The sequence below is a fragment of the Budorcas taxicolor genome, chromosome 19 (genome assembly GCF_023091745.1).
Source record: "Budorcas taxicolor isolate Tak-1 chromosome 19, Takin1.1, whole genome shotgun sequence".
NCBI classification, from domain to species: domain Eukaryota; kingdom Metazoa; phylum Chordata; class Mammalia; order Artiodactyla; family Bovidae; genus Budorcas; species Budorcas taxicolor.
Window position 1 is genome coordinate 41,821,608 of NC_068928.1, and position 12,814 is coordinate 41,834,421.

General features: G+C 54.4%; 2 protein-coding genes across 2 annotated transcripts in view; one reads left to right on the forward strand and one right to left on the reverse strand.

Moving 5' to 3' along the window:
* The first annotated feature begins 2,689 nt into the window (after positions 1–2,689).
* NKIRAS2 (NFKB inhibitor interacting Ras like 2) lies at positions 2,690–7,721 on the forward strand. The gene is made up of 4 exons (XM_052657271.1): positions 2,690–2,807; positions 3,766–3,874; positions 4,606–4,847; positions 5,502–7,721. The coding sequence occupies exons 2-4, from the start codon at positions 3,781–3,783 to the stop codon at positions 5,739–5,741; spliced, it is 576 nt and encodes a 191-aa protein (XP_052513231.1). The 5' UTR covers positions 2,690–2,807; positions 3,766–3,780; the 3' UTR covers positions 5,742–7,721.
* Positions 7,722–7,817: 96 nt separating this feature from the next.
* ZNF385C (zinc finger protein 385C) overlaps positions 7,818–12,814 on the reverse strand; it is a 41,631-nt gene continuing 36,634 nt past the window's right edge. Inside the window, exons 6-9 of the mRNA XM_052657985.1 lie at positions 10,977–11,267; positions 10,042–10,238; positions 9,599–9,709; positions 7,818–9,107 (exon numbers count right to left, since the gene is read on the reverse strand). Of these exons, the coding sequence (XP_052513945.1) occupies positions 8,871–9,107; positions 9,599–9,709; positions 10,042–10,238; positions 10,977–11,267 (836 nt within the window). The 3' untranslated portion in view covers positions 7,818–8,870. The remainder of the gene's footprint in view (positions 9,108–9,598; positions 9,710–10,041; positions 10,239–10,976; positions 11,268–12,814) is intronic.

Below are 12,814 nucleotides of genomic sequence, written 5' to 3' on the forward strand. Positions count from 1 at the left end.
AAGAGGGTGTCGCCTCTCTAGGCTTCGGCTTTCCTCAGTATTCCGAGAGCTTCGTTGCCATAACAACTTCCAATCCTAGAGCGTCTCCGGTGATGGTCCGGGAGTCTGAGTTGGGTACGGACGCCGTGACCCAGGACCCTGGAGATAAAGAGCCCCCCCCTACTAATACCTTCCCGACCTTTGAGTATGTCCACAGCCGCCTCCTGCGAAAGGCAAGAAGAGACACTTTGAATCCAGTTTTCCTAGTGTTCATCGGCCCCTGGAAGCCCTGCCCAACCAAGCCTGGGGAACGCAGGGCGTCTTCGCACCGCGCCTTTCATCCCCTCTGGACCTCCAAGTACCAACTGGTTCATCACCCTAATGACGCTGACCCTTTTATGAGGCTGCTTTCATGTCAGCCGCCTGGGAGTGCCATCTCAGCATTAAGCCTAGGGAGGGTGACACAGAGCCCCAGACCCTGCCCTGGAGTTTATAAGGCAGCTCGCAGGGTGAGGTCCCTGTTCCACAGTGTCCCCAGTGCTCCCAACCCTCATATAAACTCCCTGCTCAGCACGCTTGTTTTGCCGAATGCAATCTGGATTGGGAACTCAGACAGGGAAAGGACACAGCTTAATTTTCGCAGCCCTTCACCCAGACCAATAATTTTTGTGGACCTGACTTAAATTGGGGTTTGAGAGTCCTTGGACTGCAAGGAGATCCAACTAGTCCATTCTAAAGGAGATCAGCCCTGGGTGTTCTTTGGAAGGAATGATGCTAAAGCTGAAACTCCAGTACTTTGGCCACCTCATGCGAAGACTTGACTCATTGGGAAAGACTCTGATGCTGGGAGGGGTTGGGGGCAGGAGGAGAAGGGGACGACAGAGGATGAGATGGCTAGATGGCATCACCGACTCGATGGACTTGAGTTTGAGTGAACTCCGGGAGTTGGTGATGGACGGGGAGGCCTGGCGTGCTGTGATCCATGGGGTCGCAAAGAGTCAGACACGACTGAGTGACTGAACTGAACTAAAATGAACTGACATTAAACTGAGAGGGGCGGGGGAGGTTGAGGTTAAAGTATTAAAGTTAACGGTTACCAAAGAAGGGGTCAAGGGAATTTAAGAAGAGTTTATCCCCCTTCTCCAGTAAAAGTCACTGCCATTGTCCATGAGCTGCTTGCACAGTCCCTGCCTACCACAGTGCTGAGGGAGCTGAAACCACACCTGTCACTGGGTAGTGGAGGATGGGAGAGGCTCCACCAGGGTTGGAAGAGACACGTCATTCTTCCAGCCAGTCATTCAACAACTCTCTCCAAAGCTAGGCTGGGAAGGCACAGACTCGGGCCCTGCTTGCCAATGGCTCATGGTCTACGGTCTAATGCAGGAGGCCCACCTGTCCTTAACCACGTTCCTATTTTGTGTTCTCTGAATCTTAAACTCTCAATTTAGAGAATGGATACATGCATATGGATGGCGGTGTCATTTTGCTGTGTACCTGAGACTATCACAACATTTGTTAATTGACTATCAGTTCAGTTCAGTCGCTCAGTCGTGTCTGACTCTCTGCGACCCCATGAATCGCAGCACACCAGGCCTCCCTGTCCATCACCAACTCCTGGAGTTCACTCAAACTCAAGTCCATCGAGTCGGTGATGCCATCCAGCCATCTCATCCTCTGTCGTCCCCTTCTCCTCCTGCCCCCAATCCCTCCCAACATCAGGGTCTTTTCCAATGAGCCAACTCTTCGCATGAGGTGGCCGAAGTATTGACTATACTCCAATATAAAAAAAACAGCCTCCCAATTTATCACCAAGTCTTGTTAATTCTCTCATCAAATATCTCTCAAATCTACCTCCTTTACACCCCCATTCAGATTCTTATCATTTTTTGGAAATCTTGGAATACTACCCTACTCTCCTAACTAATCCCAAGTCTCACCTCTCTCCAGTCTTCACTCTTTACTAGCGTGACCTGCTTAAAAGCAAAAACTGATCATGTCACTTCACTGGCATAAATCCTATCAATGGCTTTCCACTGCTGTTAGGATAGAGTTTGAACTCTTTGGCCGAACATGCAGGTCTTAGGTTGTTTGGGTCCTTTCTTTCTTTTTCTTTTTCGGCTCCTTTCTACTATCAATACTGAACCCAAATACGTGTAGTTCCAGTAAATGCCATGGATGTTGCCTCATTTCCTTCACCCTTTCCTTCCACCCCCTTCAAACCTCAGCACAGACCTGACCTCCTCCAGGAAGGTTCCATGGATAACGTGATGCCCACTGTCCCCAAGTTAAACACCCCTTGGCTGTGCTCCCACAGCACCTCTGTAATAGATCTTACATGCTAGACTGTAATTGGGTTAGATGTCTAGATGGTGACATTCTAATGGGCTGCAACCAGGTCTAATTCGCCAGCCTTTTCTCAGCACGTAGTCCTGTGAGTGGCACAGAGTAAACGCTCAGAAGACATTGGATGAATAAACGACTGGATAAACGAAGTGTTACTCTAGTAGCCTTTAGAAAAAGAACATTTGGGCATCTGAGACACCAGAACAGCACCCGGCGCGTCCCGCCAGCGTATAACCTGTGCCCTGGCGACCACCTAGCCGAGGTTCAGGCCGTCATCTCCCCGCCGGCCTCTGAGGGCGCTGTGTTGCCGGCGACCGCTCTCCGCCGCCGGAATTGGTCTTGCCGGATGGAAGCTGCGGGGGCGGGACCAGACGGAGCCTGGATCGACGCAGAGGAAGATCCGAGTGTTTGCCGCGGTGCTGCCCCACCCCTGGTCCCTGGGAGCCTGGGGGGGCCCGGCTGTGCTGCTGCGAGGGCCCTAGGAGGTATGGAGCTGGGAGGCCGGGGTCGACCACGGCTTTGGGGACGCTTTAGGTGGCAGGATTCTGATTCTCTCTGGGAGCCCCCTGGTGGGGAGAGTCTGCAGGAGGCTCGTGTGACAGTCTCTCTTGGGGTACCCCTTAATTGCGGGAAGCGGGGATCTGTACTGGGGAGTTACCTCTGGAGAAGTTTCTGTGTGAGAACCCTTTGGGAAGTTATCTCTGTCTCTCCTCTCTGGGGGAATCTTTGTCTAGGACTTCTGGGAAACCTGTGTTTGAGGTGCCTTGAGATCTCTTGGAGTGTCCTGAGATTTCTATGTCTAAGCCTTATCTGGGTGTGTCCGAGGGCAGCAAAATCTCTCTCCTTTCCAAAGTATCGTTTTCTTAGATTCCTTCCCTCCTTTGTTTCTTGTCTGATATTCTTCATCCTAGCCATGGCCTTGACTGGGAATTAGAGGGAACGAATTGTCCAGATAAGCCTTTCTGGAAAGCAGAATGTTCTTAATTGTTCACTCCCCAGGAAGAGTGACGTAAGATAGATCCGCACAAAACAATATCTCTGGTTATTTCTTTACGGGATCATGGTTTAAGAGAGGGAGCTGAGCCAGAGCTCCCTTCAGCAACTGGTCTTCTACACCTGTACATTCTGTGCACAGAAGAGATACTGGAGAGTGGCTCCTTTAAGCCAGCTACTCTTCCCGCTTTGTGGCAGCATTTACTGAGCACTTGCTCTGTGCCACTTACTGACCACGTCCTGGGGATAAGATGAGTGCTATACAGCTCACTGTCCAGTAGCAGACATAGACACGTCAGAAACACTATAGTGGACATAGTACACCCTGCCGAGGGTAGTGGACAGTGCCGACTCCTCAAGGCTGTGCGTTCGGTTCAGAACTTGGGCCCTCAATTCAGGGAAGGCCCTGTGTTTTAATCCTGCCTCACCCAGTGTGCTTCCATTCTTCAGGGTTGAAAGCTAAGCATGGGGAAGAGCTGCAAGGTGGTCGTGTGTGGCCAGGCTTCTGTGGGCAAGACTTCAATCCTGGAGCAGCTTCTGTACGGAAACCATGTAGTGGGTGAGTTGCTGGGGATGAGCTGTGGTGGAGGAAGTGGAAGTATGAAAAGATTTGATCACAATACCAAGAGGCTAAAAGTTGCTCCTGGTGGTACTCCCAGGATCTGGAAGATCCCAACCCTGCCACACAGAAGAAATCTGGAAAGAGGAAATCCAATATCAGAGAAGGATAGGAAGGAAAAGCTTGCAAGTCACGCTGTGCTTAGTGTGGTATCAACATAAGATTGACTCTGTTCCCTAAATCATTCCAGTCCAGTCAGATTTGAAGTCTGACCCTGATCCTCAGCCCTGACATTCCTTTCTCCCCCTATCTGGTTGGCTTGTTAGGATACACTCAGTCATGCAGGTTCCCAATCTCTTTTCTCCCTAGAAACGAGGTTGTTGTTGTTTTTTCAATCTGTGCTGAGTCTTCGTTGCTGCACGAGTTTTCTCTACTTGTGGCAAAGGCAAGAGAGGGCTACTCTGTAGTTGCAGTGCAGGGGCTTGTCCTTGCAGTGGCTTCTCTTGTTATGGAGCACGGGTGCCAGGGCACATGGGCTTCAGAAGTTGTGGTTCCCGGGCTCTAGAGCACAGACTCAGTAATTGTGGCACAGGGGCATAGTTGCTCCAAGGCACGTGGGCTCTTCCCAGGTCAGGGATTGAACTCAAATCTCCTGCATCAGCAGGTGGATTCTTGACCACTGAGCCACCAGAGAAGCCCAGAAACAAGTTTTTCTCCTCATTTTGTCCCAGGTTCTGAGATGATCGAGACGCAGGAGGACATCTACGTGGGCTCCATTGAGACTGACCGGGGGGTCCGGGAGCAGGTGCGTTTCTACGACACCCGGGGGCTCCGAGACGGGGCCGAGTTGCCCCGGCACTGCTTCTCCTGCACTGACGGCTATGTCCTGGTCTACAGCACGGACAGCCGGGAGTCCTTTCAGCGCGTGGAGCTGCTCAAGAAGGAGATTGACAAATCCAAGGACAAGAAGGAGGTGTGTGGCGGAACCCCGGTGGTGAGAGACAGTGGGCCCTGGGCTGGCTTTGGGAGGCCCAGACGGCTCTGTTTTTCACTCATTTTCCAGGAGCTAGGTTTGAAACTGGAGGGCGGGGATGGAAACCACTGCCAGGTGTCTTCACCACTAGAGGTGCCCACATGTTGAGACAGCTCAGCCAGAGAGGCTACTCGAGTTTAGGAGATCCCTGACCTAACACACATGATGTCCTCACTAGGCTTTTTTAATAGTGGTTGTGTGCTCAGCTGTGAAGGCCCTTTTGTTCTCAATCAGGCATGCTGGGAGTGCTTCCTCACCAGTTAACTTAGCCAGCACTAACTCCCAGTAGTGATCAGGCATGAATGACACAGGGCTTGTAACAGAACCCCTGGAGGGAGTGCCAGATGGAGGCCCCGCCCACAGTTTCTAATGTAGGAAGAGATGAGACCTCAGCTGTTGAGACTTCTTCCCCTCCCCTAGGACTCCGAGGTGGAAGTGGTTGCTTTTTCTTTTCCTTCCTCTGTTCAAGTTCTGGCTTCCATCTGTACCCGCTCTGGGAGTTCCATGACAAGCCTGAGGTGGTCACTGGCCCTCATCCCGGCCCCCAAGGTCCATGCTGCAGCCACAGGCCTCTCCTGTGTTCCTCTTCCACAGGTCACCATTGTGGTCCTCGGCAACAAGTGTGACCTGCAGGAGCAGCGGCGTGTAGACCCGGACGTGGCTCAGCACTGGGCCAAGTCGGAGAAGGTGAAGCTGTGGGAGGTGTCAGTGGCTGACCGCCGTTCACTGCTGGAGCCCTTCGTCTACCTGGCCAGCAAGATGACCCAGCCCCAGAGCAAGTCTGCCTTCCCCCTAAGCCGCAAGAACAAGGGCAGCGGCTCCTTGGATGGCTGATGTGGTGCCTTCCCAGCCCTGGAAGTTGGGTTGGGGGAAAGGGGGGGTTTAGGTGAGCTTTGCTTCCCAGTCAAGGTGGGGAGCTCACCACTAGGCCAGGCAGCTGGGCTGTCCGAGGCTCAGGTCGCTTTTGCTCCCTCCCAGCTCTGGGAATTGCTGACAGTCTAGGTTAGCACCGCCAACCCCCCCAGCCCCCATCATATCTGCCCTGTGGTGACTGGGGTAGTTGTGGGTCACTGTCCCTTTTACCTGCCAGGGGAGGAAGCAGAGCTCTATGCAGAGGTGCCGCATCTGGGGTCTGCTTCCTATCACAGGGACCTCCCACTTCCTGGTTTCCTGCCAGTGTCTATTCTCTCTCTCTTACGTGTACACACCCCCTGTTCAGGAAGCCTCTACATACACACACCCACACCCACACCCTCCCACCCATACACACACACACAAACACACACACACAAACACGGCATCAGCCTGGACATGTATCTGTGTAGATGTGCATGTGTGTGTTCTGGTGTTTGGGTCTCACACACACACACACACACACTTACGGCACCAGCCTGGACTCTAGAGTAAGGGCGTCCACATATCTGTCTGTAGATGTGCACGTGTATGTGCTGGTGTTTGGGACACACACACACACACACACACGCTTATGGCACCAGCCTGGACTCTAGAGTAAGGGCGTCCCCGTATCTGTGTAGGTGTGCACGTGTGCATGCTGGTGTTTGGGACACACACACACACACACACTTAGGGCACCAGGCTGGACTCTAGAGTAAGGGCGTCCCCGTATCTGTGTATAGATGTGCACGTGTGCATGCTGGTGTTTGGGACACACACACACACACACCGTCTCTCTCATGGCACCAGCCTGGACTGTAGAGTAAGGGCGTCCCCGTATCTGTGTGTAGGTGTACACGTGTGCATGCTGGTGTTTGGGACACACACACATCGTCTCTCTCTCATGGCACCAGCCTGGACTCTAGAGAAAGGGTGTCCGGGCATCTGTGTGTGGATGTGCATGTGTGTGCGTGCTGGTGTTCCAGGCACCTCCTCATCCAACAGCCCAACCTCTCTCCTGTCCTCCCCTTGGCTAGAAGCAGCTAGCCTCCTGGGAGTGTCCTGTTCTGTTGTAACTCTTCCCCCAGCTTCCTCTTCCTGCTCAGGGAGCATGTCACTGGGTGAGGTGGAATGAGACACAGCTGGGCTGGGAGTCAGTAGCTGGCTTTGTGGGCCTGCAAGGCCCTTCCCCTCTCGGGGCTCCGCTTTTCTCATCTGTAAGATGATCTCGATTCTGTGCTCTCTAGCCCTGTGGTTGGATACTGCCCGCAACTGCGACTGTCCCCTCAGCTTCTCCCTTTTCAAGGTGCTATGCCTACAGCCCTGCAGGCTGGGACGCTGCTCCCCCCAACCACCAGGGGGCAGGAGCGCACTACTCGCTCTAGTTGCCAGAGCGGCTGCCCAGTGCCCAATCAGCAGACCTCCCGGGCCTGGGGACAGGTCTTTCCCGTTCCTGTGGTGGTTTTCAGCTGATGGCTGGATTCCTGTTTATCAATTTCCTGTGTTTATATGCCTGCTGCCCCAGTGGAGGCTGGGCAAGGTGCTCCTCTAGCGCTCCCTTCTTACCTCAGATGCCTGAGCAAAACAAGGCCAAGCAGGAGCAGCTTCCCAGGAGCTGCCAGGCCTGTCGGGGGCTCAGAAAGGTGGTCACACTTCCAGCACGCTGTTCAGGTGAGCTTGTAACCTGCAACCTCCCGTGCTCACCTGCTTCTGATGCACACACCTAGCACAGGTGAAACACTACAGCCAGATGACCTCCAATACACGCCTCTTCTCCCCAGAACGGGAGGGGCGAGCAGGGGCAGGCGGCCCAAGCTGGGCGAGTCCAGTTTTAGGGCATATGCAGGCTTGAGCTTAAATTCATTTATTGATGTGTTGGACACAATAAAACCACAACTGTTATCAAAAAGTTTCCCTCCCCTCCCCCTTTGTTCTTGTTCCCCCATTGGAAATAGCTTTTTAAAAAAAAGATAACAGGCGGATACTGGCGAAGTCCCATATCGTGGAGTGGTGGGTGGCAGTGCTGGGGTGGGAGCGGGTAGTGGCAGTCATCTTGACGGCACGAAAATGGGTCTCGAGAGTGGATCCCAACACTCGGGTTCACAGCGAGGGGGGCTTGGGCTGCTGGTCTTGGGGGAGAGCTGAATTGAGTGCTGGGGGCCAGTTTGAAGTGAGGAACTGGAGGGGAGCCCTGGGGGGTGGATTTGGTGTCGGGGGCTCCATAGTCTGAGGGAGACCCAGTGTCACTCCTCTTCCCCCTTGAGAGCTGGGGTTCAGGAAGAATCAATGAAAGGCTAAGAGGGGAGAACGTGTGTGGGACTGGTCATTTCCTCTATTACAGATGGCCCAGCCAGAACATCACCATCACCTCACCCCATCCTGTCAGCAAGCGAAAACCCCAGAAGCTTGCGGCCCCAGCCGCCCCTTGGCTTTGCCCCACTTGGTGCCGCTCCCTCTCTCCACAGTCCACCACACCCTTGTCCAGGCGGTCTTGAACCCACTCCCACTGGAGACCCCCTCCATCATCGCCAGTGATTCTCTGGGGAATCCAGTGAATGGGGAAGACCACCCCCACCCCACCCCCTGCAGGGCATAGGAATAGAGGTCACAGTCTTGTCCTCAGGCTAGGAGAAAGTCAGATTCCTTGGGCCTCTGGCCACATGGCTATAGGTCTTGAGTTGGAGGGATGAGAGCACCATGGGGCTGGGGCTAGGATTATTGCATAGATCTTTGGATTTTTCGGTTTGCTCCCCGTAAGTCAGGATGGGAAATGGAGGGGAGCCCAGGACTAGCCCTAGACACCAGAGGCAGGGAGGGTGCAGATGGATGGTCCGTGGGCCAGGGTGGCATTAGCTGAGTCCCCAGTGCAGACTGAGGGCTGGGCAGCAGCTCTTAGCGTTAGCCCAGCTCTTCCTAGATTGGGCAGGCCCCCGAGGCTGTAAAAGGCATTCTCCTGCGGGATGGAGGGAACTGAGGCATCTCAGGGAGAGGGGTCAGGGCCGGTGGCGGGCAGGGGCAACTGCTGGCAGGGCGACTGCTGGGAAGTCAGCCCTGGGCTCCCTGGGAGGGCTAATAGGGGGCGAAAACGATGGGTCCCGTGGCAGGGCGAACGGCTCCCGCTGGGGTGCGAAACAGAGCTGGACCCAGGATTGGAGCTGGGAAGAGGGTGGTGGCCGCTGTGGGGGCAGGCCGGAGGGCCAGGGGCCCTGGCAGGGCACAGATGGCTGCTGCCGCGGTGGGGAGCGGGCTGGGCAAGAAGCGGGCTGCCAGGGTCTTGGTGAGTTGCTTCTGCAAGGCCAGTTTAGACTGCAAAGAAAAGAAGGATGGACACAATCTCTGACCCCAGGAAAATCCCCTCCCCTCCCTTGGCCCCATCCCTAGACCTTTTGCTGCAGGAAAAACGTGACTTTCAGGATTCCAAACCTAAATCCTCCTCCCTTCCCACCCCCACACATTCATTCCACAGGGCTTTCTCCACCACCTGTCGTCCTGTCCAGAGGGAGGAGAATCTTGGGATGGGCCAAGGGGGGAGGCTATGGGGAGTGGGGGGTGGACACAGTCTCCAGGAGATGCTCGCCCACCCCTTGGCGCTTGTCCCTGAGATGACTTTCCCGGGCCCACCTCCCCGGAAATTTTTCTGGGCAGATCCCAAGACAACCAAAAACCCAACCCCAGTTCGTTCCCTGCCCAGGCCGCCATGAGATGGGGTGGGGAGGCTTCCTTCCTGCCCCACCTCCCACCTCCCAGCCTGCCCTCCGTTCCGGCCAACCTTCTCCCCTCCGGACCTGAACCGATACCTTGAGGAGACTCACAGCCAGTGCTGCGTGCTTCTGCAGCTTGCTGTGCTGGCTGGAGGGCTTGGGGGGCTTCCCGGCCAGGCGGTCTTTGTGCCTCCTGCTGCTCAGGTGCTAGTGGACAGACAGACAGACTGGGAACAAGACGAGGAACCCAGGGACCCCAAAACTACCCTCTCATGCTTGGCTAGCTCACCCTTCTGCTACCCACAGTTCACACACCTAGTCCACTTGGCCCTGGAGCAGGGGAGGCCCCTGGGAAGGGGAGGCAAGAGTTGGCCTTTGCCTTCCAGGAGCTCACCATCCCTTGAGCGTCACCTCTTTCTCCACCTGCACCCTGCTCTGCTCCACCCACCTTCTCCCTGAAGGCTCTCTCCTGCCCGCCTGGCATGGGGCCCACCCCCTCACCTCTGCTCCACCCCCAATCCCAGCCTCACTTGCCCCACCTGCTTGAGTTGGGTCTCTGAGTTGACCTGGAGCTGACAGAGAGCACAGTGGAACGGGGGGCTGGGCCCCTGCCGGCCCCCCCGGCCCCCTGTCACTCTCTTGGCCTTGTGTCCAGCTCCTCTCCGGGGCACCGTGCGGCCCCGGCCCCTGTGGGGAGCGCCCCGCTGACCTTCCACCATCCACCGGTGCTTGGCTCCTGGCAGAAGGAAAGGAGACAGCTTGTCAGCACCAGCGAGGGGCAGCAGGGCTACAGAGACCCCCCTCCAAGCCAGGTCAGCCTGGCTGTCCCTTGAAGCCTCCAGGCTGCTCCACACCGACAGCCCCGACAGCCACATGAAGTTTCTCTTTCCCTCTGAGAGGTCCTCCCGTGCGTGCTAAGTCGCTTCAGTCGTGTTCAACTCTTTGCAACCCCATGGACTGTAGCCCGCCAGGCTCTTCTGTCCGTGGGATTCTCCAGGCAAGAATACTAGAGTGGGTTGCCACGTCCTCCTCCAGGGGATCTCCCGGCATCTCAGGGATTAGACCCACATCTCTTATGTCTCCTGCATTGGCATGGGTTTCTTTATCATTAGTGCCATCTGGAAAGCCCCAAAGATCCTCCCAGCTGCTTTCATTTCATGCCTCAAGGAAGCTTCCTTGCAGAGTAAATGGTCAGCCTCCCTTTGACTCTCATCCCAACCCCGTCCCCCAGGGCTGACCCACGGAGAGATGGAGAGGGTGTCTCCCGTCTTCCGTGGGACCCTTCAGACGTCTCTCCCCAATCCTCTCTCCCCAAGCATTAGCTGGAGGACCCCAAATGCCTGCCCACTCACAGCTGGGCACAGCACCTCTGTCACCCAGCCCTCGATCACAGGGGCCACCCAGAAGCAACAGCCTGCCCGCATCTGGTGAGGGGCATCTCCTCCCCGGACTCAAGCTGGCTGGGCGCACTGACCTGTGTTGTGAGCCTGAAGCTGGGAGGCAGAATTCACGGTCACCTTACATGTGGGGCAGTAGAGGCGCCCCTTCTCGCTCCTGCCTTCCCCACTCACACCGCTTCCCACAGCAGCTGCTGCTGGTTCAGGCTCTGGGGCCTCTGGCCCAGGCTCTGGGGAGCAGGGTGGGAAAGATGAAGAGGAGGAAGAGGAGGCAGCGTCCAAGAGGTCGGAGGGGACTGGCTCCCTGGGCGTGGGTTCTGGACTCCGGGGTGACTGGGTTTCGGGACCAGGAGGAGGGGCCGCAGGAACTGCTGGGGAAATGGAAGGCCTCAGGTAAGAGGGCAAGCTCCAAGATGATTCTCGAGACCATAACTTTAAAAATATTTATTTTTTCTAACTTTTGGCTGCATGAGGCATGTTGGATCTTAGTTCCCCAGTTCAGTTCAGTTGAGTTCAGTCGCTCAGTCATGTCTGACTCTTTGCGACCCCATGAATCGCAGCATGCCAGGCCTCCCTGTCCATCACCAACTCCCGGAGTTCACTCAGACTCACGTCCATCGAGTCAGTGATGCCATCCAGCCATCTCATCCTCTGTTGTCCCCTTCTTCTCCTGCCCCCAATCCCTCCCAGCATCAAAGTCTTTTCCAGTGAGTCAACTCTTTGCATGAGGTGGCCAAAGTACTGGAGCTTCAGCTTCAGCATCATTCCTTCCAAAGAAATCCCAGGGTTGATCTCCTTCAGGATGGACTGGTTGGATCTCCTTGCAGTCCAAGGGACTCTCAAGAGTCTTCTCCAACACCACAGTTCAAAAGCATCAATTCTTCAGCGCTCAGCCTTCGTCACAGTCCAACTCTCACATCCATACATGACTACTAGAAAAACCATAGCCTTGACTAGATGGACCTTAGTCGGCAAAGTAATGTCTCTGCTTTTGAATATACTATCTAGGTTGCTCATAACTTTTCTTCCAAGGAGTAAGCATCTTTTAATTTCATGGCTGCAATCACCATCTGCAGTGATTTTGGAGCCCCCCAAAAATAAAGTCTGACACTGTTTCCACTGTTTCCCCATCTATTTCCCATGAAGTGATGGGATGCCAAGCAGGGATCAAACCCATACCTCCTACAGTGGAAGCCTGAAGTCTTAACAACTGCCAGGGAGGTCCCTTGAGACCATGATTTTAAGCACAGACATTCCGGGGGTAGCATGGCTGAGGGGAGGGCCCCTGGTGTAGGGATGACCAGCACTGAATTCCAGACTCCTCACCAAATCACTTGGGCAGACTTGGGCCTCTTTGGGCCTCAGCTTTCCTACATGAAATCATAAAGTTGGGCCCAGTGGTCTCAGAGAGACCACCCAGTCCTGATAATCTACAGTTATTAGCTAACTGTTAAATAAGTGGAAGTCACCAAAAAGATGTACTGTAATATTCATAGAGCACTATTCCTAGCAGCAGAAACTGGAAACTATCCAAATATTCATCAGCAGAATAGTGAAAAGAGTTGGTGGTCAATGAAATACTACATGGCAATGAAAAAGGACAAAACACAGCGACACACGACAACATGGAAGAAGCCAGATGCAAAACCTACATACTCCAGATCTTCCTCAACCTATACTGGGGTTACCTCCCAATAAACCCATCATAATTTAAAAATGCATTTAATAGACCTAACCTAAAAGGCAGAGGAACCAGAGATCAAATCGCCAACATCCGCTGGATCATCAAAAAAGCAAGAGAGTTCCAGAAAAACATCTATTTCTGCTTTATTGACTATGCCAAAGCCTTTGACTGTGTGGATCACAATAAACTGTGGAAAATTCTAAAAGAGATGGGCATACCAGACCACCTGAC